General features: G+C 43.3%; 1 protein-coding gene and 1 long non-coding RNA gene across 5 annotated transcripts in view; both read right to left on the reverse strand.

Annotated features, from left to right (window-relative positions):
* Positions 1 to 6,484: 6,484 nt before the first annotated feature.
* Positions 6,485 to 11,125, reverse strand: LOC143434404 (uncharacterized). Of its 2 annotated transcripts, none has more exons than XR_013103876.1 (3): positions 11,040 to 11,125; positions 9,225 to 9,314; positions 6,485 to 6,656 (listed from the first exon to the last, which is right to left on the reverse strand). It is a non-coding gene; the product is annotated as an uncharacterized LOC143434404 (long non-coding RNA). The 2 variants fall into 2 exon arrangements; XR_013103875.1 differs by lacking the exon at positions 11,040 to 11,125 and adding an exon at positions 10,753 to 10,941.
* A 9,138-nt stretch (positions 11,126 to 20,263) lies between these two features.
* The window catches only part of Sh3rf2 (SH3 domain containing ring finger 2), a 103,907-nt gene continuing 99,845 nt past the window's right edge, over positions 20,264 to 24,325 (reverse strand). For 2 of the 3 annotated variants that reach the window (XM_076912728.1, XM_034518299.2), the window contains one exon: positions 20,264 to 22,337. In XM_076912728.1, coding sequence (XP_076768843.1) covers positions 22,062 to 22,337 — 276 coding nt within the window. In that variant the 3' untranslated portion in view covers positions 20,264 to 22,061. The remainder of the gene's footprint in view (positions 22,338 to 24,325) is intronic. The other variant, XM_076912727.1, reaches the window with a different exon arrangement.

Consider the following 24,325-nt stretch of genomic DNA (forward strand, 5'->3'; position numbering starts at 1 on the left):
AGCATCTTTAACAAATGGTGCTGGTATAACTGGCAGTCTGCATGTAGAAGAATGCAAATTGATCCATATTTATCTCTTTGTACAAAGCTCAAGTCCAAGTGGATCAAAGACCTCCATATAAAACCAGATACACTGAATCTAATAGAAGAGAAAGTGGGAAATAGCCCTGAACACAGGGAATAATTTCCTGAACCGAACACCAATGGCTCAGGTTCTAAGAGCAACAATTGACAAATGTAACCTCATGAAACTGCAAAGCTTCTGTAAGGTAAAGGACACTGTCAATAGGACAAAATGGCAATCTACAGATTGAAAAAAGATCTTCATTAACCATACACCCAATAGAAGGCTAATATCCAAAATATATAAAGAACTTAAGAAGTTAGACTCTAAAAAACTAAATAACCCTGTCTGGGCCAGAGCATTGAGCAGATCTTGGGTGGCAGCTCTGCCCCCAATCTCTAAGAACCCAGAGGAAGTGGGGATCCCAAGTGCTCTAACTCAGGCAGTATCTTAGGTAAGCAGACAGCAAGGCCAGCCCCAAACAGGGAGTAACTGGGACCCACAAGGACCCAGGAAGTCACCCCCAGCCCTGACCACTGGTTCCCTTTGGTCTGGGCCAGAGCACTGAGCAGATCTTGGGTGGCAGCTCTGCTCCCAATCTCTAAGAACCCAGAGGAAACGGGGCTTCCAGAGCTCTAACCTGGGCAGCATCCTGACTGCACTTGAGCACTGAGCAGATTTTGGGCCCCAGCACTTACCCCAGTAGTTACACCCACCCCACAAAGTTCTGATACAACTAAGATAATAGGAAAGACAAGCTCCAGTCAGGGACAGGGCAGGTAGCACTAAGGAGATACAGATGGCAAAAGGCAAGCACAAGAACATAAGCATCAGTAACCCAGGGTACTTGACATCATTAGAACCTAGTTCTCCTACACTAGAAAGTCCTGAATTCCCCATATCACCAGGAAAGCAAGATTCAGATTTAAAATCACTTCTAATGATGATGATAGAGGACTTTAAGAAGGACATAAATAACACTCTCAAAGAATTTGAGGAGAACACAGGTAAACAGGTAGAAGCCCTTAAAGAGGAAACACAAAAATCCCTTAAAGAATTACAAGAGAACACAACCAAACAGGTGAAGGAATTGAACAAAACCATCCAGGACATAAAAAAGGAAGTAGAAACAATCAAGAAATCACAAAGGGAGACTATGCTGGAGATAGAAAGCCTAGGAAAGAAATCAGGAGTCATAGACACAAGCATTACCAACAGAATACAAGAGATAAAAGAGAGAATCTCAGGTGCAGAAGATATCATAGAAAATATCAACACAACTGTCAAAGAAAATACAAAATACAAAAAGTTCTTATCACAAAACATCCAGGAAATCCAGGACACAATGAGGAGACCAAACCTAAGAATAATAGGTATAGATGAGAGTGAAGATTCCCAACTTAAAGGGCCAATAAATATCTTCAACAAAATTATAGAAGAAAACTTCCCTAATCTAAAGAATGAGATGCCCATAAACATACAAGAAGCCTATAGAACACCAAATAAGACTAGACCAGAAAAGAAATACCTCCAGTCACATAATAATCAAAACACCAAGTGCACAAAACAAAGAAAGAATATTAAATGCAGTAAGGGAGAAAGGCCAAGTAACATATAAAGGCAGACCTATCAGAATTACATCAGACTTCTCACCAGATACTATAAAAGCTAGAAGATGCTGGACAGATGTCATACAGACCCTAAGAGAACACAAATGCCAGCCCAGGCTACAATACCCAGCAAAACTCTCAATTACCATAGATGGAGTAATCAAGATATTCCATGACAAAACTAAATTTACACAATATCTTTCCACAAACCCAGCATTACAAAGGATAATAACAGGAAAGCTCCAATACAAGGAGGGAAATTATACCCTAGAAAGAGCAAGAAAGTAACCCTCTTCCAACAAATCCAAAAGAAGATATCTACAGAAAGATAACTTCACCTCTAATAACAAAAATAACAGGAGACAACAATCACTGTTCCTTAATATCTCTTAACATCAATGGACTCAGTTCCCCAATTAAAAGACATAGGCTAATGGACTGGATACATAAACGGGACCCAGCATTTTGCTGCATACAGGAAACCCACCTCAGTGCAAAGACAGACTCTACCTTAGAGTAAAAGGCTGGAAAACAATTTTTCAAGCAAATGGTCCTAAGAAACAAGCTGGAGTAGCCATTCTAAAATCTCTAGCCCGAGCACACAAAGGGGGGGACTCATGGCTCCACCTGTATAGGTAGTTGAGGGTGGCCTTGCCAGGCATCAGTGGAAGTGGACAGCCTTGGTACCTGAAAGTTTGGATTCCCTAGTGTCGGGGAATTGCAAGAGCAGGGAGGTGGGAATGAGAGGATGGTGGGAGCACACCCTCATAGTAATTGGAGGGGGGGAATGGGGTAAGGGGTTAGGCATCAGTGGAAGTGGAGGGCCTAGGTGCCCGAAAGTTCGGATTTCCTGATGTTGGGAAATTTGAGTGCAGGAAGGCAAAAATGGGAGGATGGTGGGAGCACACCCTCATAGAAACTCCCAGAATTATATGGATTAGACATGACAGAGGCAGGCCACCAGAAGACTAGATTCCAGAATTCAAACAAACAATTATCTTCATACTAAAATTTGTTTTGAGAATTGTATATTGCAGAATACATAGCCTTGGTGTATCTACTCATCAGGCAAGCTGAGCAGACCTGCTCGAGAACCTCTGATGTCCTGGAATTCCAGCTGGATGCAGTGAAGACACAGTGTCAGAGGCTTATCAATTTACTCTTCCCCCTGCCCCTCTTCTAATATCTCAACACCCATAATCAGCTTGAAGAAGTTAATGAAGAGTCGACACCCCTATTCCCTGGGCTTGGGGACTGAGGTGGTTAATATTGGGCTGTCTTTCTAGGGAAAAGTAGTGGTTTTGGTGGAACAGGGAGGATTAGCTAGGATTTATTGCACAGCCATAACCTACTGGTAGAAATATGTATAATTGTTATTAAGATGAAGTTATAATCTCTTAAATGGGTACAAAATTTACTTTGATTTCAAATTTAAGGCTTTCATTGGTATGAGCTTTTTATTAATATGAAAGTGAGATGAATATTGTTAGTATCATAGGCATTGTGCCTGTATAATGTATTTAAAAATACAAGGCTTAGACCCAGTCCTTCTTTAACTTTTTTAACTGATTTGAGATGGTTAGCCTGTGAGTTAAGGCCCTATAGAAAATTCATGGCTTTGAGTTTATTGTTAGGGTGTTTTCTGTATTTTCTTTAGAAATAGCTGAGAGGAGTTAACAGACAACAGTCCAGATTGCCTTACATAAATAGTCGGTTTTCAAAACATCAGAAATCCACAGAATTGACATTACAAACATTTCTGTATTAATGTTCATTTTGATTAGAGACCTGTCTGCTCCTGACAGCTTTCTGTATTGGATTCTAAGAAGAAATTGAGCATCTTTGGAGTTATCCCAATTGTGGTGAGTCAGCCACTAGGCAAGAATTGCTTCTTTCCATCTACAGACAAATCACTGTCCAGAAAAGGACACACTTGTAAAATAGTTGACTGATTATATCTGCCAATACAGAGTAATCAGCCCTTAATAATTCTGCATCACTAGGTCTGTCAGATGATCCTGGGCCAGAAGGCTGAAGATCAGATGTTCCAACGTTCTGTAGAATAGGGACTGTCCACGTGTTCATAGGTCTCTATAAATTGGCTATGTTTTAGAAGCTATGCTTTGTGCTTCCTATAATTTCAGTTAACTCAGTCATTCTGGATTTCTGATGGGGTTGAAAACTCATAGCCAATCCTTGCTATTTACTTTGAGAGAAAAGATTTGAGAGGATGGTTTTTTAGCTGACATTCATTCTAAAGCCAAGAAAAAAAAAAAGCCAGGCTCAGAACTAAGTCTTTTATTTAGGAGAGATGACAGAGGTTCTGCTTAGCCAACAAAATGATGGACTGGGTATTAGGTCTATCTTGCACTTACTGACATAAATTGGTATAGTTATGCTCTAACTGTATTTTGAGAGAAAAGTTTTATTTTAACAGGAAGGGTAATATGTAGGAGGAGCTAAGGTGGGAGGAGTAAGGAGAGGAGGAGCTAGGTGATGAGAGAGAAAGAGAGAGGGGGGCCAGACATAGAGACAGATGTTCACATGTCTCCGCCAGTCAAAGATAGTTGATATATCTAGGTTGGGTATTAGGTTACACTTCTGATTGATATTGAGCATTACCAAATTTATAAAACCATTGGTTAACATTAAAAAATTGTATAAAAGGAAAAAGGAGAAGTGGGTATGGGATAGGGGTTTTCTAGGGAGGGGAAATGGGGAAAGGGGATGGCATCTGAAATGTAAATAAAATATCCAATAAAAAAGAAAGAAAAGAAAAAAACCCAAATAACCCAATTAAAAATGGGGTACAAAGCTAAACAGAGAATTATCAACAGAGGAATCTCTAATGGCCAAGAAGCACTTAAAGAAATGTTCAACATCCTTAATCACCAGGGAAATGCAAATCAAAATAACCCTGAGACTCCATCTTACACAAATCAGAATGGCTAAGATCAAAAACTTAAGAGACAGTAGATGCTAGCGAGGATGTGGAGCAAGAGAAACACTCCTCCATTGCTAGTGGGATTGCAAACTGGTACAATTACTCCTGGTGGTTCCTCATAAAATTGGAAATAGATCTACCTGAAGACCCAGCTATACCACTCCTGGGAATATACTCAAAAGATGCTCCACCATATCACAAGATCATGTGCTCCACGATTTCATAGCAGCCTTACTAATAATAGCCAGAAGCCAGAAACAACCCAGATGTCCCTCAACTGAAGAATGGATACAGAAAATGTGGTACACTTACACAATAGAATACTATTAAGCTATTGAAAATGTAAATATCATGAATTTTCCAGGTAAGTGGATAGAACTAGAAAATCATCCTGAGTGAAGTAACCCAGACCCAAAGGGACATGCATGGTATGTACACACTGATAAGTGGATATTAGGCAAAAAATACAGAATACCCATGATACAACCCACAGACCATAAGAATTTTAACAAGCAGGAAGGCCCAAATGGGTATGCTTCAATCCTACTTAGAAAGGAGACGAAAATCACAGGAGGAAGAGGGAATGAGGGACCTGGCAGGGTAAAGGGGCAGGAGAGAGGAAAGGGGAAACAAGATCAGGTAGGGGGTAGGAGACAATAGAGAAGCCCAGAAGGCCAGGAGAATCAATGAAATTATGCAGCCTCTGGGGGTGGGAGTGGCAGGGGGACCTTCTAGAAAGTACTAGAGACCCAGGAGGTGAAAGACTCTCAGGATTCAGTGGGGGTGACCTTAGCCAAAATGTCCAACAGTGGGGAGAGGGAACTCAAAGAGTCTACCTCCAGTAGATGATAGAAAGGGACTTAAGTGGAGGGACGGAGTTACCAACCCACAGTCAAAAATTCTGACCCAGAATTGTTCCTGTCTAAAGGAAATGAAGGGACAAAAATGGAGCAGAGACTGAAAGAAAGGCCACCCAGTGACCAGCCCAACTTGGGATCCATCCCATGCATGCACACCAAATCCTGACACTGTTACTTAGCCATATTGTGCGTGCAGACAGGAGCTTGGCATGGCTGTCCTCTGAGAGGCTCTACCAGTGACTGACTGAGACAAAAGCAGATACTTACAGTCAACCCCAACAGAGTGAGGTTTGGAACCCATATGGAAGAGGTCAAGGAAGGACTGAAAGATCTTAAGGGGATTGCAATCCCATAGGAAGAACAACAGTGTCAACTAACTTGGACTCCTCAGAACTCCCAGAGACTGCCTTGTCTGGCCTCAGTGGGGGAGGATGTGCTTAATTCTGTGGAAATTTGATGTCCCAGGGAAGAGGGATCCTGGTGGAGGTGAGATGGCAGTAGGTGGGTGGGTGGGGATGGGGTAAAGAACTAAGGGAGGGGGAACCAAGAAGGGGAGCAACTTTTGGAATGTAAATAAATAAAATAATTTTATAAAAATTGCTCTGTGGGGGCTGGAGTGATGGCTCAGTGGTTAAGAGCACCGACTGCTCTTCCAAAGGTCCTGAGTTCAATTCCCAGCAACCACATGGTGGCTCACAACCATCTGTATGGGATCTGATGACCTCTTCTAGTGTGTCTGAAGACAGCAACAGTGTACTCATATACATTAAATAAATAAATAAATATTAAAAGAAAAAAATTAAAAAAATTGCTCTGTGGGTTGCTAATATTTTCATAAAAATTATTAATTTTGGTTTAGGATTAGGACATTTCTATCAGTTTATGAAGTGACACATAGTTCTGTCACCGTGAACTTGTATTTTTGCAAAGCAACAGTTTTGATGATCATAAAATCAGAATAGGGATCAACTTGGCAAACACTGAAGATACTTTATTTCAACCAGTATCAAATTCTCATACTAAATTAATTACTTTTTGTTTTGTGTTGTTTTGAAGGCAGGGTTTCATGTGTCCCAGACTGGCCTTGAACTCACTATAGCTGAGCATGACCAGGAATTCCTGATGATCCAAGTCCTTTCACGTCCCAGGTTCTGGAATTACAGTCATGTGCCACCACGCCTGGTAAAATACAAATCCTTATGTAGCAATCAAAGAATACATCCATCTAATTAGTATGCAAATTTTTTTAGCTTTTAATAAAGAGTAAAATTATATGTATACTAACTTTTAAAATACATTTTTTTTATTGTTACAACTTTTATTCATGACTGGGAATATTCTAATCATTCAAAGAACCTAACAAAGAGTACCTTTTAGTCAATCCAGTAGTCAAATATTAGTTTGGTTTGGTTTTACTTTTAACAAAAATTATTGACCATACTTTTTAAAATTGGATATTGTATTTATTTACATTTTAAATGTTATCCCCTTTCCCGATTTCCACTCTGCAAACCCCCATTTTATTCCCCCTTACCCTGCTTCTATGAGGGTGCTCACTCACCCACTGACCCACTCCCACCTCACTGCCCTAGCATTCCTCTACACTGGGGCATCAAGCCTTCACAGGATCAAGGGCCTCCCCTCCCATTGATGCCAAATAAGGCCTTTTCGGCTCCTTCACTTCTTCCCCTAACTCCTCCACTGGGGTCCCTGTGCTCAGTCTGATGGTTGGCTTCAAGCATCTACATCTGTATTGGTCAGGATCTGGCAGAGCCTCTCAGAAGACAGCTGTATCAGGCTCCTGTCAGCAAGCACTTCTTGGCATCTGCAATAGTATCTGGGTTTGGTGTCTGCATGTGGGATGGATCCCCAGGTGGGGCAGTCTCTGGATGGTCTTTCCTTCGGTCTCTGCTTTACTCTTTGTCCCTGTATTTCCTTTAGACAGGAGCATGTCTGATTTAAAATTTTGGAGATGGGTGGGTCTCTTAGGGTCTGTATGACATCTGCCCAGGATCTTCTAGCTTTCATAGTTTAATGAGAAGTCTGGCGTAATTCTGATAGGTCTGCCTTTATGTGTTACTTGGCCTTCTTCCCTTACTGCTTTTAATATTCTTTGTTTTGTGTATTTGGTGTTTTGACTATTATGTGACAGGAGGAATTTCTTTTCTGGTCCAATCTATTTGGAGTTCTGCATGCTTCTTGTATGTTTATAGGCATCTCTTTCTTTAGGTTAGGGAAGTTTTCTATAATTTTGATGATGATATTTACTGTCCCTTTAAGTTGAGAATCTTGGGTCTCTTCTATACCTATTATCCTTAGGTTTCATCTTCTCATTGTGTCCTGGATTTCCTGAATATTTCGGGTTAGGAGCTTTTTGCATTTTATTTGACTGTTATGTTAATGTTTTCTATGGTATCTTCTGCACCTGAGATTCTCTCTTCTATCTCTTGTATTCTGTTGGTGATGCTTGCATCTATGACTCCTGATTTCTTTCCTAGGTTTTCTATCTCCAGGGTTGCCTCCCTTTGTTCAATTCCTTCACCTGTTTGGTTGTGTTTTCTTGTAATTTTGAAAGGGATTTTTATGTCTCTTTAAGGGCTTCTACCTGTTTACCTGTGTTATCCTGTATTTTTTTTTAAGGGAGTTATTTATGTCCTTCTTAAAGTCCTCTATCATCATCATGAGATGTGATTTTAAATCAGAGTCTTGCTTTTCTGGTGTGTTGGGGTATTCAGGGCTTGCTGTGATGGGAGAACTGGGTTCTAATGATGCCAAGTAGTCTTGGTTTATGTTACTTATGTTCTTTCCCTTGCCGCTCGAAATCTGGTTATCTCTCGTGTTAGCTGGTCTTGCTGACTCTGACTGTGGGTTGTCCCTCCTGTAAGCCTGTAAGCCTCCTGGGAGACCAGTTCTTTCCAGGTGGAATTTGGGTATGGAGAGCTGTGGCACAGGGTCAGCTCCAGGGTGCAGACAGAAACCGGAAGGATCATGTCCCCGGGCTGTTCCTTGGTTCCTGTGTCCTGAGGGCTCTGAGTAGGTCTCTTTTGGGTGAGGAATTTGAGCAGAAGTGATGGTCTCACTTGTGTTCACAAGTGTATCAGCACTCCTGGGAGACCAGTTCTCTCCTGGGGGGGGGGGGGATTTGGATATGGAGCTAAAAATACATTTCTTAATGATTTATTACCATTGTCTGATTCATACTTGATTTATTTACTTATTTAACCTGGAGCTGCACAAAAATTTCTCAAGCAAAGAGGTTTCAAGTGGAAAAGGTTTACAAAGCACTCTTCTAACAGACATTCTCTGAGTCAGAAGGTATCACAGGGAAAGATGGAGTGGTTAACATGCTGGCTTCAAGGTAGGGAGTCATGGGTGGGGTAAAGCCTAGAGGACAGTGTGTATGAGTGGCAATCTCTCTGGATTGACCCTGAGAGATGAATATCATGTCAACCCCTGCATTGCCAACAGTGGTGAGATGGAGAGACAGGCAGACACAAGGCTGAAAGGCATAGGTTTATCACTTGTTGGTGAGTGCCAAGCATTGATAATTGACCAGGTCAAGTATGCCTTTCACAACATGAGGAATGGGATGTGCAACCTACAGCTTCATGTGACCTGCTTGCTTCCCTCCCTCCTGGCTCACTACCCACTAGGGGCTAAAGACAGATGTCTCCCTGTCTTGAAGCCTGGACTCTTGTCTTCTGGTGCCATCCCTGCCATTCAGAGAATGTCGCATGGCCTACATACTTTCATGGGGTTTCTTCTGTCTAGCAGGTCATTTGCTTCCTTCAGCATCCTAAGTGTCCTTAGCTTCCATGGAGCTGATTGCCAAGGCATCTGTGAAGGTGAACAAAAGATTGCAGAACCTATTAGGGCAGGGATGCAGCCTGGAAGAACCGAGGTTCTTTAAAACGCAAGCACTCTGGGCAGGGAATGGTGTTTTCTTCTTGCAGAAGAAAGGATATGTCTGTCTGTGTTATCAAAAGGTGGTTATGTTTCCTCAGTGCTGGTGATATTGATGGACCTTTTGATCCCTGAACTATAAAGTTTTTGTTTCCTCTTTTGTGATTCATAAACATCTTGTGAGGAGATGTTCCCTGAGTCTTCAAGCTGTCACCCAACTAAAGCTAACATCCATTGATGGTTCCTGTCTAAACCAACTAACACTGTAGTGGCTGCCAGGAAGCCGTGTGTCTTAATTCCACTAGTTTCTCTGTACTTAGCACATGTATTTTATAGCAAAGCATTTTTTCCTTTATATCAGCACAGATATAGAGATCCCATTTGATCCATTGGATTAGCCTGTTGCTGTCCAAATTGGGTCTGATGTTGAGGACATAAAAGACAAATCCCAAATTGAGAGACATCCTATAAAAGAAATGGTATTTTTCAAAATACCAAGATAATCTTGAGCTGTAACAGATTGAAAGATACCGTAGAGCTATGACAGTTGTCCTCCATATATGAATCTGGAAGGGAACTGAGACAAGAGTTTTGTAAATATATATATATATATATATATATATATATATATATATATATATATATCTATAAAGAAAAATAGGACAATTGGGAAAGAAACCTAGCACGTCAACTGAATAAGATCTTCAGACTAGTTAATAGTACCATGTGAGGCCCATGTCCTGATTTCCCCAGTTGAGTTGATGTGTGTGAGCATACTCTTGTCTCTGGGAACTCTGAAATGCTCAACCACAACTTATGATGTGTTCCCAGCCTCCTCTCCAATGGTTCATGGAAAAAAAAAAACCAAAAAAACAAAAACAAAAACAAAAACAAACAAACAAACAAACAAAAAAAACCCCAAACAAAACCAGCACAGAAAAATGTTAATGTTTGGGAAATCTACTGGCAGGGTGCATGGAAATATTTTGTACATTTTTAGAAAACATTTATGTAAGCCTGAAATTATTTTGGAAATATGCTAAAATTCATGAGCTCCTAGAATTTTCCTGAGGCCTCAAGCGTTTCCGTTTGAATACCAAACCCGACCTGCATTCTAGCCATCCTCATGTAACCAGCTGGGCTCTGCTCAGCAACTCTACTGCCCGGTCTTTTGAGAATTTTCCTTAGGGAAAAGAGTGCCACCACACCCCTCTGCCGTCCTCTTATGCAGAGAGGGCAAGTGGCCTGAACGGGCACAGTAGGAATCAGCTGGTACCTAGGATTGTTGCCAGGACATGGGACAAAGGAAAACAGGACAACTGAAAAACAAAACAAAACAAACTTGGTAGGGCAAACGAACTCTTAAACTCACCATGCTGAAGGAGGAAGGGACAAAACTGCAAAAACAGTCTGACAACTCCCAAGACTTGCCTTCTCATACACCCAGCCTTGGTTTGTCACGAGTTTCCATGAAAACCCAGCAAAGCAGGAAGTTGTTTTCCACATCCCTGCCTACTTTTACCTAAGCTTGACTTCGAATCAGGGACTCAGGTTGATGTAATGGGCTAGTTTGGCTTAATTCTGGAAGATGTAGCAAGGACAGATGTTGAAAGCCAAGTTTGTGGGCGGTCTTACTATACTTAAATTTGAGATTCTTACCCAAATCCCTTCTCTCTAGAGAACTATAATCCGTGGTTCCAGAAACTGGAGGGAGGGCTATGGGCAACCCAAGTTCCAAACGGCCATCTGGTTCAAAGCCAAGAGGCTTGGAGTTCTCACTGAGCATGCTCAATGGAGCCCTTACTCATCAGCAAATATCTCCACTCAGCACAAGGGCGACCAGAGCACCAGACATGCCAGGTGGCTGCTTCACATTCAGCAGAAGAAGCAGGTGTGAGAATAAAGTCTGAGCATCCCCAGCTGAATTCTGTCTTCACTACAGACCACAGGCAGATGTTATATTTCTCTCTCTCTCTCTCTCTCTCTCTCTCTCTCTCTCTCTCTCTCTCTCTGTCTGTCTCTCAGAGGTAGGTGTTACATTCTCTTTCCCTCTCTCTCCCCTTGTCTCCTCCTTTGTTTTTGTTGTTTTGTTTTGAGACAGAATTTCTCTGTGTAGCCCTGGCTGTCCTGCAACTCTCTGTAGACCAGGCTGGCCTTGAACTCACAAAGATCAGCCTGTCTCTGCCTCCTGAGTGCTGAGACTAAAGGCGTTGTGCCACCACGCCAGGCAAAGTTTAGCTCTTCTAGAAGAACTCAGTCTGTTTCAGTTACATTCTGCCTCTAAGGTGGTTGGTTGGTCCCTGCACCCATGCTGGGCTTTTGACAGGGTACGGCCAGCTTGCTCTCAAGTCAGAAAATGTCCACTGTAATCTGCACTCCTGGTGTCATCTGAGGGAAGAATGTCTGAGAGGGAAGGCAAGGTTATTTGAAATTACTGTGTGCATCCCACGAAAACTATGTTGGTTTGTTTGCCTTTTTTTAACGACATTGATTGTGATGTAGTGGTTCCGAGAGTTAGTGCAAGGCCTGGGAAATCATAAGAAGGGACTGTCAAGGGAAGGCCACTGCCGCATTAATCTGATATTCTAGGTTGTACCGAGTGATGTAGAAAGAATTCTGATGCTGAGAGCTATTGACATTTTAATAGGTTCCTGAAAACCCCATTAATATAGGCAATGAATCAGGAAGGACCGCAAAAGCTGCCTTGTTACTGCTACAGGCCAGGGCTCTTAGGACTAGGCAAGTAGTTGTTCTTTTCCTCCTGGGTGCGCAGGAGCATTGAGATGAGGTGGTGAGCAGTTAGCAGCCACACACTGGATTCACATTGCTTTATTATTCCCCCTGAACTTCATCAGTCACCAGCCTGTGACCCTGTGGATATTAATCTCTGTTGGCCTAAGATTCATTATTGGTGACATACATGGAGGTTGTGATAGTACTTAGCTGTGGGGGAGAAGTTTACAGAGTCAATACAAGTAAAGCACACAGAAGGCTGGCCCAAGGCACGGATATTACTATACATGTAAGAGGATTCTTGAAGGCTATTCATCATGATCTTGCTTCTTGATTTAAAAGATGTCAAATCTGATACATGGTATCAGACCACTATGTGGCGGTTCCTTGTTATGCGTATAACCAGAGACCCTTTCACCATTAAAAAGAAAACCCCCGTGTTAGCTTCCTAGAGTTCTTAAAAATCACACATTTTAATTTATAAAACAGAGATGATAACAGCTAGGTATCTATCTTTCTTGTATATGTATATATGTGTCCTATATTATTAATCCCATTACATTGATGAAAGAATTGTCAGAGAGGTAAAGTGACTGCCCAAAGTCACACAGCAAGTCACACTTTGTATACAATCCAGGTTTTCTAGCTCTACAGCCTGGGTTCTTATGTGTAATGCCAGAGAATCTGGGGAAAGAGAGGAGGAGGAGAAGGAGGAAGAAGAGGAAGAGGAGGAAGAAGAAGATGAGGAGGAGGAAAAGAAGGAAGAGGAGGAGGGAAAGGAGGAAGAAGAGGAAGAGGAGGAGCAGGAGCAGGAGAAGGGGGAGCAGGAGGAGGAGCAGGAGGAGGAGAAGGAGGAGGAGAAGGAGGAGGGGGAGAACAGAAGAAAGGCAAGGGAGGGCAGAGACTCATCACTGCTATTTTCTGAGTACACTGGTAGGTGTGGAACATCAATAATTCATCTTGATGACGAAAGAGAGGACACTTCAAGCCTGTCTGCCCAATTCTAAATCACCATCTTGCAGTTTTTGAGCCCCAAACAGAGTTGTGCAGCTATTTCCTTAAAGAGAGCCCGGAGAGTAGGCTCCTTTGGGAAATGAGCATCTAAGACACGGAAGTTCTGAAATTCTGATGCCCAAGCCACGCCCCTTGTTTAGAGTCAGGTGGAGGTGGGGGAGAAGAAAAGGGAAACAACTTTAGTGTTGCCATGGTAACTCAAGAGCATCTCTAGAGTTCACCTTTCCTACAAAAGCCTCTTTGGTCAGGGAAGAGAATCATTTCCTTTCCCACTGTTCTTTCAAGATATAATTACTGAAGTCAGGTGGTGGTGGTGCATGCCTTTAATCCCAGCACTCAGCAGGGAGAGTCAGGCAGATCTCTGTGAGTTCTAGGCCAGCCTGGTCTATACAAAGAGTTATAGGACTCTGGGCTACATACGTGTCTCAAAGAAAAGAAAAACAGAAATCACTATTGTATGCTCAAAGGTGCTTGCGGATGGTTAGTGGAACCCAACCCAGGAGCCTCCTGTGAGCTACTCTTGTTCTCTTCATGATGCATGTCTGGTTCCGTCCTAGCCTTCACATTTTAATTAAGATGTCACTTTCTTGGGGACATCCCTGGCAATGCTGCTTATGTCTCTCAGCCATCCTGTCTCACCTCTCTGCTTCCTTCTTGACCTCTGTCTTGTTAACAGCTCACTGTTTGCTCCCTTCATGGATGTGAAAAGCCAGCCTGACTTGTACATTGTGGTGTCCTAACCTTATGCAACAATTCCTGACACATAGTAGGTGGTCAGTTAGTATGATTGAATGAAGAATGAGTGGTGGAAATAACATTGGCGTTTACCTAGGAAGCACGTGTTCTGGCTCCAAGTGGGACTAGGATGATAACAACTTCCGTCCAGATCCTATAGGCTATGATGATATCCCTGGCAAAGTTAACCACGAGCGCATGCATTTTCTGAGCTATGCAGTGTGCCAGAGACATTTGATTTCTGTTACTTGGCACTAAAGAGGAGGAGTTGCTATTAAAATCGTCAGCCAGCTGGATGCTTGTCCTGTCAGACCTATTTGCAAATCAGAATGGACATTTCATAAGTCTTGTCAACCCTATAAAGGTGCAAGTCCCTAGGGTACATAACACCAGTGAAACTACTAGCTGTATGTGGGGCTACAGACAGCTTCCCTAAACATTAATGCTCCATCAGATGAGTTGGTGACGGGCAGAGATAACTGGAAAAGACTGGTGAGGGCAAAGGCATAAAACTCATTTCAGGATAACTGTCCTATTTATTACAGTGAGCTTCATGTATTCACCAGCTTATCTGAGAGGTAAAACAAGGTCGCCTGCTGCTTCCTAACTGTGACCTTAGATGAACGAATAGTTTATCCCCTTCAGTTGTTTGATCTGTAAAGAGGGAGCGGTGGTGCTTAACTCATGGGCTGGTTCTGAGGATTAGATGAGAGAGTGCATGCGGATAATAATGACAGCATTACAGAGTGCTTTCTGTGTGCTGGGCACAGTGCTAATGACATTAGGCCCATTACCTTACTTAATCCCCACCTGGCCATTCAAGGATAGCACTCTACACTTGACTTTTATACCTGTCTCCTTAGGCTTCCTGTGTGCTTATTTGTGCAGGTCTCCTGAATGCCAATAAATAGCTTTGACAATCCCCTCATGTGGTCCAGGAGTCTTTATATTCGTGGGAAGGCCCTTAGGATGCCTCTGACATGCAGCACTCAAGTGATCTATGGCAGTCGAGCCCCGACGTCACAGTGGCTTCCATTAAGTCCGGCCATCAAGCTAGCTCGGTTCCAAGGTGTCCACACAAACTGCACACTCTGCAAAAAAAAGAAGCTCTGCAAATGCCCCTTGCTTTCCGAGTCCTGGCTGACAGCCTCTCTGTCCTTAGCACGCTGCAGCTCTTGTCAGTCAGCAGTGACCCTGTTTGCATAATCAGCTTGCATCTGTGGGAGCTGCCTTTGAACTTTGTATAAACACCAGCACAGAACACTGGAAGACGCCACCTCCGTGAACCATCTTGTTCCCTGAGATGAAAATAGGATTACTTTGGAAATCTTATCTCCCCTGTTCTGGGAATCTGCTTTATGTTGTTTAGAGCGCAAGGACAGGCAAAACCAGAATACTCTCAGGGAGAGGATGATTTGGAGAATGCAAAATGACCCTTGTGCTTTGATACCCGGTCTGCTTCGTGGTTGGCTGCTCTGACAGAAGGCGGATCTTTGTTTTTAGGATTTCTCTGTGCAGAGCTCTCGGTTAACTTTCTTCCAGCCCAGACTCCTTAGAGAAGGCAGCTAGTGCTCCCTGGTATCCCGCCACTGCTGCACCTCATTCCTGCCTCGTGGCCAAGATCTTTTTTTTTCTTTCTTTCTGGGAAGTCTTGACCTGCTGAGATGTACCCTCTAACCTGATCCCTATGATCTCAGCAACACTGATCCTTGGTCTCTCCTTTCCAACTTCAACCATATTAGAAGTTTGCTTATAGCTGCCATTGAAGAAAAGGAGGTTTGGATTTAAGATTGAGGTTTGGGTTTAGAATTATGGATTATGGTTCTTGTGGCCTTTGAAGAAGTCATTTGAGCTCTGAGCCTTAATTCTTTTCTCTACAATGGTGTAGAGACACCTCTCATCAGGTAGGGTCAGTTTAAAAGGAATGTGTGAAACACATAAAGCCCTTGGTACGACATCAAATTCCCTCATTAGATGCTATTTTTGTTCGCTTTCTTTTTTTCTATTCCACATCCTACTGATTTTGTGACCTTACACAAGGAACCACATCATTCTGGGTCTCAGTGTTCTGATCTGCAGGTTGGGACCAAAGTAGATGTTCTCTGCATGTTTCACAGGGTTCTTATGGAAATCCATCATTGTCACCATCATCATGGAACTCAGCAGCATCGTCTGACGTCATCTGCCTCATCTCAGTGGCACCACCACCAAGACACTTTTAGTTTCGGCTTTCAACAAGGCATTTTGGTTTTCATAGTTGGCTATTGAGAGGTACTAGGCAAAGGCTTGGGAAGGAGGTTCCAAAAAATCCCATCCTCAAACACTCTGGGCATGGTCTCAACTTAGAAGCAACAAACAGCTGTTCTTGGAAGAGTCCTTGAAAAATCGATGTATCCAGCATCACGTCAAAACTAGACACGTCAGTTCATCTGTTCCCAGCAGCAAATCAAAGCCCCGGAATCCCAGTGGCAGGAGCCAGATGGGGTTGCAAATCCTCAGAATGTTTATAGCATGGTGCTGCAGCGGTCATGTGACTGTTTACTGAGCACCTCTACAGAGAGAGCTGAAAATTCCATAGAGCCCACGTGCGGTAACATCACTAGTCAAAGAGGAGCATGAACTTTTAGGACTGTGGTTGGGATGGATAGAGTAGGGGAGAGGCACACAGTGGGACCTCAGTAGTATAGGCAATTATTTAAAAAGCTGTGTGGTAGATATGGGTTGTTTTATGACCTTATATAATCATAACACTGTTGAAGTATATTTCATATATATATGTAACATTTAATAATTAAAAGGGCGAAATAACAAGAGAAGCCTCTAATCTAGAAACATCAAGAAATCCTACACTGTGAGGGCCATCTGTATTTTGGCCTCCTGTTAACTAGTGTGTGCCTATCACTTTTCCTAAAGCCTGCTCCAAAGTGACCGATGGATATCCTCGCTGTCTGCCATACAGTTTCCAGCTCTTACTTTCCTGGCTTTTGATTTGAAGGGATACCCTGAATCCCACCTCTGCTGTTTTCTATTTGTCAAAGTGTATATCAGTGGACTGAGGGCCTCCTGGGAACATTTTGTTTCTGCTCTGGTCTAGGACATAACTCTGGCAGACAGCTTGATCATTTACGATTGCTCTATTTTAAGCAAAATGTCCTTGTGTGATTTATTCCCAATGACACCAACCTGCAGCAAGAATCTTCAGCTCGAAGGTCCGGTGCTTTCTCCTAAACACCCTAAGCAGCTGTCTTTCATAGTCACGCCAGAAGCTGCTGGATCTGTGAATAGTATCTTCTCTCAACAAAAAGGAAGACTGGAGTCTTTCCTTCCAAGGCATAAACAAGGGAAGCATCTGTGGGGTCTTGGGGGGTGGGGAGTTGTGAGGTTATATTTGCTATTATTCTTGTCCCAGCTTCTAATTTCCCAGGGAAGGAATCCAGATGTGTGTGGTCAGGGTTGAAGGAATACAGGTAGATGCCTGGTGAGCTCTTTGGGAAGAATGATTTCTACATCTGCCAATCCCATGTGTGAACAGGAACTGGAAAGCACCCAAGCATTGTTTATGTCTGTGGAAGGAAGTGTTAGCTGATGGAGGCAGGCTCAGGGGCAGAGGTCATCTTCACTCAGTCAGCTACTTTCCTGAGCCAGGATATATTTGGGAAGAATCCAGGGCTTTCTGGCAGTGTTCTCTGCTTGTGAGTGACCTTGTTGGCCCTGTTCTGTATCAAAGGGCAACAGTTAGACTTTCAATAACCAGACATAGGTACTAGCCAATCAGAAGTAAGAAGGGCTTTTTGGTGGAGATCTCTATATATTTAGCAAGCTGCTAGGTGATGGAGTGGAGGAGAGGATTTGGGGTAAGATCTGGGTGTGGGATGTGGCAAAGCTGCAGAAAGCTTTGTGTGTCTGTAAGTCACTTGTTAGTACAGAGCTATTTCAATAGTGTAAGAGCTAGTGTGACCGTGCTTCTGCTGAATGTCATTCCTGCTCTGCCCCTGACAGAGGGAGATGAAATCCTCCTGCTTTATGTGCTTCTGAGCCACTTGAAGGAGCGTGTTAAAAACTTAAAAGTGCCTGGTTTTCACCTAAAGACCGCCAAATATGACTCCCAAGGTTCCAGATTAAGACCACTATACTAGACTTGAGAATCTCAGGTCAACTAATCTTCAGTAATTTAGCTCGAACTTTGGAGGGGTTTATGACTTGAGGGATAGAGTCCCAGGGGGAACTGTGCCTAAAGCAAGCATGGATCATGTGCACGTGTGGAGAGGGCCTGTGGGATTGAACAGCCGACAGATCCCTGGCTATTTTATTGAAGCCACCTTGATCCTGACTCAGCTATTTTAGGCTGCCAAAGTACCAGCTAGTAGACCTGGTGTGGATGGACATTCTGACTTTTCAAGAGATGTTGAGACTCAGAGTCATGACTCACCAAGTTGACACTACTTCAAATTCTTCTGCTCCTCAAGCTCAGCCTTGGAGATGGGTGAAGGGTGGGGATGAGGGTGAGCCCACGCAAGAAAGGGTGATGAGCTCTGATGGAGGATCGTGATGCTTAGCTCCTTTACTCAGTGTGGTCCTCGGGTGGTTGTGGCTCACCGTCATCCCTTATCCATCCTCCCTTTTCCTCCAAACAAATCCTACCATTAACCCCTTTGGTGCTAGGGTCTGAGCCTGAAGCAATGGGGCACCTTCCAGGGCCCGTGAGTCTTAGTTGGGAGGTTTGCATGTAACAGGCGAGAATTTTTACTTCCGACTTGGAGTGTTGGTTTCCTGGGATGTTCTACTAAGGAGTAGATTTGTCAGTGGGGCTTGATTGTTTACATTGAAGGCCAATTGCCAAAGCTTTCCGTCTACCTGGAAGCCCGTTTCTCATTGCTCTTTCTTTCTGACTCTTGCTTTTCCTTCAGGACTCAAGACTGTGTTCTAACCTCAGAGACCAGGCTTTGTGGATTTTCTTTTAATGCCAGAGTACTGGGCAGACTTTTGGTTTAAAAGTTCCCATTTGAGATTTTAAAGTTCTTGTTTTGTTTTGTTTTGAGATAGGGTGTCACTATGTAGCCTTGGTTTTCCTGGAACTTGTTATACAGGCTAGGTTAGTCTTGAACTTATGTAGAGATTCTCCTGTCTCTGCCTCCCCAAGTACTGGGATTAAAGGCCACCATGTCCAGCTAAACAAAACAAAACAAAACAAAACAAAACAAAACAAAACATCTAAGTCTAGCATTTGTAGGTGTTCATTAAGCATTAAGGGTTTTTTTGTTTGTTTGTTTTTTGTTTTTGTTTTTTTAATCTCAGGTAGTCCTCACAATAGTCCAATGAGGCTGGCACTGTTACCCTATTTATGCAAAGGTATACCTTTCTGGTTGAATAAGATAGCCTTCCCAGAAAGTGATAAATGAAGATCTGAATTGTCGAGCAGAGTCTGCTGGCCTTCTCTGCATTTGGAGCCAAAATTGCGTTATGTTGCCTTCTGGCAATTGGGACTCATTCACTGTTCTGGAGTCAAGGGAGGTCTTCTGGGTTCATACACTACAGTCCTCAGGCAGGCTATGTTATCAGGTAATCTGGGTTCCCATCCTTGCCTCAGCCAGTTTGTAGCCAGTTTTCAAGTTTCCATTTCTTTGGCTCTACAATGGAATAGTTATAGTTGCCGTACAAAGTTTTGCAGGAGGTGCGCCAAAGGATGAACGCACGGCTCTCGCTGCTGTGTCTAACTAGCACAGAGGTGAAGGTCACACCCATGTTGGTGGAATAAAGGCATGGAAGATTCTCACGAAATCAACATTTACTTAGAAATACCAGCCCATCAGGTTCAAGGACTCACGAAGCTCTACAAGATACAGGATGCTCTGGGAAGCATTTGGTTCTGTGAATGGATGAAAGGTTTGGTGCCATGGAGGAGGCAGTCCTTGGAACTATGTTCATTTCTTAGGGAGGTTATCCTGTAGAGATAGTGTACAGTGAAAATTTTGTCTCATGTTCCATATTCATTTGCATGTCATAGGCTTGCCCCTCTGTTGTCCTTTAAACCACCTGCTTGATAACCACAAACAAACAAACAAAAAAATAACTGGACCTGTTGCCATTGAAGAATGGGCTAAACATTTAGTTGGCTCATTATGCTGTATGTCTGCCACACTGGGTACAGAGTGCTATACTTGCTATACTTAATGAGAATGCTTTTCTGGGGTAAAGGTGAGGCATAGGTCCTCACACTTGGACAGATCATAGTGTCTTTCTGTCCTTGTGAGTGTCCTACTTCTCCATCTGAATGGCTGTCCTGAGTTCAAGAAGGCAGAGTTGAGCATGCTGATTTCATGACATACACATCTCACAGAAGTGCAGGAACCACATGCCACTGTGGACTCCATCGCTTTCAAAACTCTGGCACACGTGTCGTATTCATTGGCAGGATTATGGTTTTTGTTTTATTCTATTAATGTCTGGAAAAGCCTACAGATAATTCAGTTTGCCAAGCGTGTGGGTGGGTAAAAGATGTATGTTCACAATCCAGAGACCTGAAAGAACTGTCTGTAGGAAACGTCTAATTAGACCTGTTTTTTTTTTTTTTTTTTTTTTTTTAAAGTGGCACCCAGCCTTAGTAGCAAATGGCATTTATGCGTCAAAGTGTCCATATTGATGGACATGTGATGAATGTTGTCACAACAATTACATTCAATGAGAACTAATGGGCTGTCTTAGATCGTGGCCCTGGCTCTCAGAGCTGCCTCCTACGGCTCCCTCCCACGGCTCCCTCCCACGGCTCCCTCCCACTGCTCCCTCCCCCTGTTCACAAGGCTCCTTGATGGACCTGCTCCTTCTAGTCCATCTGGATGGAGTCATCTAGGTTTGACCTTTTCTCCACGGCAGACTCTGGTCCTTTTCCCACCTGTTGTCACTGTAAACATTGCTTCTACCAGATTGGTTTATACTCTTCCCTGAGAACTTCACTCTTCCCTCCTTCCCGCCTCTTCTCATTTATATTTCTTTCATGCATGATTCATCCTCTCTTCCTCCTAACTCCCTTTCTTCTCCAGCCTTCTCTGTCCACTTCCTTTGGTAACAGCTCTGCAAGAAGCACCCCTTTCTGCCCTCCCTCATTGTCCTATGAAGGAAACTAGTTCCCTGCCCTACATGACTAGGAAACCAGGGAGAACAAAAATACTGGGATACAGGCAGAATAGAGATCTTATCCCACTGCCCATTCAAGGTCCCCTCAAGCACACTTTGTTTTAAGAGGAAGGGTGAAAAATTTATAATACCACACATTCCTTGTCTGTGTATCCATGCTCCCTGCTTATCTACTATGTAGAAATATATGGGGAGAATCAGGCCGAGAAGCTTAATGCATGATAATCTTTGGGCATTTGGTAGTCAGCATTAGACTCTCTGGCCTTGGGGGCAGCAAACTCAGAAAGTCACTCTCTTCAGTTTCAGTGGGTTCTCAGAATGTTCAAAATGTCCATCTCATGCCATTTCCCCAAATTCTTCCTTTGCAGCTGGAGTTGTGACTCTGTAGAGTGAAGAAGATATGGCCTCAGCAAATGGCAGAGAATGTTCTAGTGTGATGAGAAGAAAGAGGGGTGGCGATGAGGTCAAGAGGCCCTGAGAGCAATTTCACTACTGCCACACACTGGCTGGTTTTTAGGCTACAAAGATGTTTTATATTGAGCGCATAGGAAGAGAGGCCAAATCCTGAATCCTGGAGGCACAGGTTTTGACACTTTCTTCATTCTTTGGCTTAACCAATGGGCTCTGCTGTATTTAACCACTAAGTTTAGAAACATGCTGGTTGGTAGTGCTGCATGCTTTTAATCCCAGCACTAGGGAGGCGGAGGCGGAGGCGGAGGCGGAGGCGGAGGCGGAGGCGGAGGCGGAGGCGGAGGCGGAGGCGGAGGCGGAGGCGGAGGCGGAGGCGGAGGCGGAGGCGGAGGCGGAGGCGGAGGCGGAGGCGGAGGCGGAGGCGGAGGCAGGCAGATCTCTGAGTTCAGACAGTCTGGTCTATAGAATGATCCAGGACAGCCAAGGCTAAAAAGAAAGCAGAAGGCCAACCCGGAATTCCTGTCTTCCCATTCCTGCAGGTTAAAAGGAACATTAAGGAGACTCAACCTTCAAAGAACAGTATTAGTCTGTAGTAGAGGCAGACTGTATTTATATGCAATTCACCTCTTTTGTGTCTAAGAAAAGCCACCTGAAGAATCATTTGCTGGGAAATAAGGTCTGTGTGGCTGAAGCAGTAGATACTATGGGCATGGTCTTGCCAAAGGCTGACTTTCTCCGAAGGTCTGTCTGTTGCCCAGAGTGACAGCCACTTCGGTGGGCAAATAGGATGGTCATCTCTCCTCCTGAGGAGACTGCTTCGGGTTGGGACCCCTTGAAGGTGGCTGGCTGTTCATGCTTTCCAGAGGTGGGACTGGAGGCAGAGTGTTTAGTGGGCGGAGGGCTGTAATTCTGAAATCTCACGGTTTTGACTTGCTGTAAAATAGAAAGAAGAGCAAAGGAACATGGGTAAGATGTGTGCTCTGTCCCCAACCCTTTGATGATAGGATTTGTGTGGTCTCTCTATAGTCGTCTCCATTCAAAACAACTCATTGATGTGGAATTCATTCAGCAAATACTTGTGTCTACTACGCATGATGTAATGTCCCTGTCAGGTGCTGTTGATCTGAGACTGAACAAACCCAAACTGCCCAACTGGAAATAAATGTTCACCTTTTCTCTCTCCCCTCTGTTTTTCCTGAAGGTCTACGTCAAGGCCTGCCTCTCCCTCATGAGCTGTACTAATGACCCCACTTGGAGAGTCTCATAATTGCCTGAGAAATACTCATCAATAGACACCTGCTATTGCCATGTAACCTTCCGAATGTTGGCTGACTTCCCCACACATTAAGACCATAAGATGAATATGCAGACCAGCATTTCCTGTGTCTCTTTAAAAGATGGAATATTCTGATCTGGGTGTGGTAGGTAGCACAGGCATTTGGAGGCTGAAGTAGGGGACTTAGTTTGAGGCAAGCTTGAACTATATAGTGAAAAATCTACCTCAAAACCAAAATAATAAAACCCAAAAGCAAACATCAGAAAGAATCTAAGAGCTGGAACTCTTAGAGCAATTCTGGCAACACCCGGCTGGGCTTAGGAATTGCTCCCTTTTTATTAGACTGTGTCTTCAGCTTGCTTTAGTCTCTACCTTATTTGCTTCCTCTTGTGCCTCCTAGGTGGTTATGTATCATGCTTGGCAATTGCAGGTGTTTGTTTTTAGCCAGTCGCTATTTCAGGCTTAATAAAGTGTTCTTTCTGTGGTGGTTCTGCCTGGGAATTGCCTCTTTGTTCCATCAAATTCTATCGTTTTTGTCTTCAAGCATCACCATACTTTCTGATTCTCACTGTTTTCTGTGGGATCTTGGGATTTGCTAAATGACTTCAGAGTTTGGGAGCTGTGTCTGATGATTGGGGTACTAGACATCTGGGTCATGGAAGAAGCTGAAAGAAGCCCTCCCAACGTCTCTGTCAGTCACCACGACCTTTTCCAAATGCATTTCCTTAAAAGCTTAGCAGGAAAGCCTGGGCTTTCTTATAGGATACAGATGTCAGCTGTGTGTCTAACTCCCCAAGCCTCTGTTTCCTCATCTAAATGAGGATGAAAATACTATCTACCTCAGAGGGTTGTTATCAGGGTTTAATGAGATGGAACACATGGAGTGCACAGTGTCTGCTAGCATCTTTAGTATTCAGTGAAGGTTTAACAAGCAGGAGGGAACGCCATCCCATCTATTTTGAAGGGAATGGTAATGGTGGAATGGTAGTGATAGAGGTGAAGGTGCTGATGTGGGGGATGATTGATGGGTGTGGTGATGTTCAATAAGCTGAAGGCATGTAGTGAACATTGCATGATTCCTTTAATGTCACCCTCTCCTTTTCATCACCTCTCTTGCTTCGAGGTCCTTATGAAGAAGATCCATACCTTCTAGTGGAAAAATGTCCAGACTAGATGTTAACAGATCTGATGATGGATGCCAAAGAGGTCAAGTTAGCTGTTATATTAATCACTTGATGTGACTTTGATGTAACTTCCATGTGACTAAATTCTCCTGAGTTCCAGTTGTTCCTGCCATCTGATGGAAAAGTATGTGTCAAGCCCTGTGTCAGCACGACACACATCTTACGTCATTTAATCTCATCTCCAAGCCTAGTATGGCCATTATTATTATTTAATTAACATTATTTTGATTTATTTTTATTTTATGTATGTGCTTTATCTGCACATCTGTATGTGCACCATGTGTGTGCCTGCAGAGGTGAGAAGAGGGCATAAAATCTCTTGGAACTGGAGTCATGGGTGATTATGAGTCACCATGAGGGTACTAGGGACTTAATCCAGGTCTCTGTAAGAACAGAAAGTACTCTTAACTGCTGAGTCATCTCTCTAGTTCCTACATTATTATTTCTGTGGATTAAGCAAA

The sequence above is a fragment of the Arvicanthis niloticus genome, chromosome 14 (genome assembly GCF_011762505.2).
Source record: "Arvicanthis niloticus isolate mArvNil1 chromosome 14, mArvNil1.pat.X, whole genome shotgun sequence".
NCBI lineage: Eukaryota > Metazoa > Chordata > Mammalia > Rodentia > Muridae > Arvicanthis > Arvicanthis niloticus.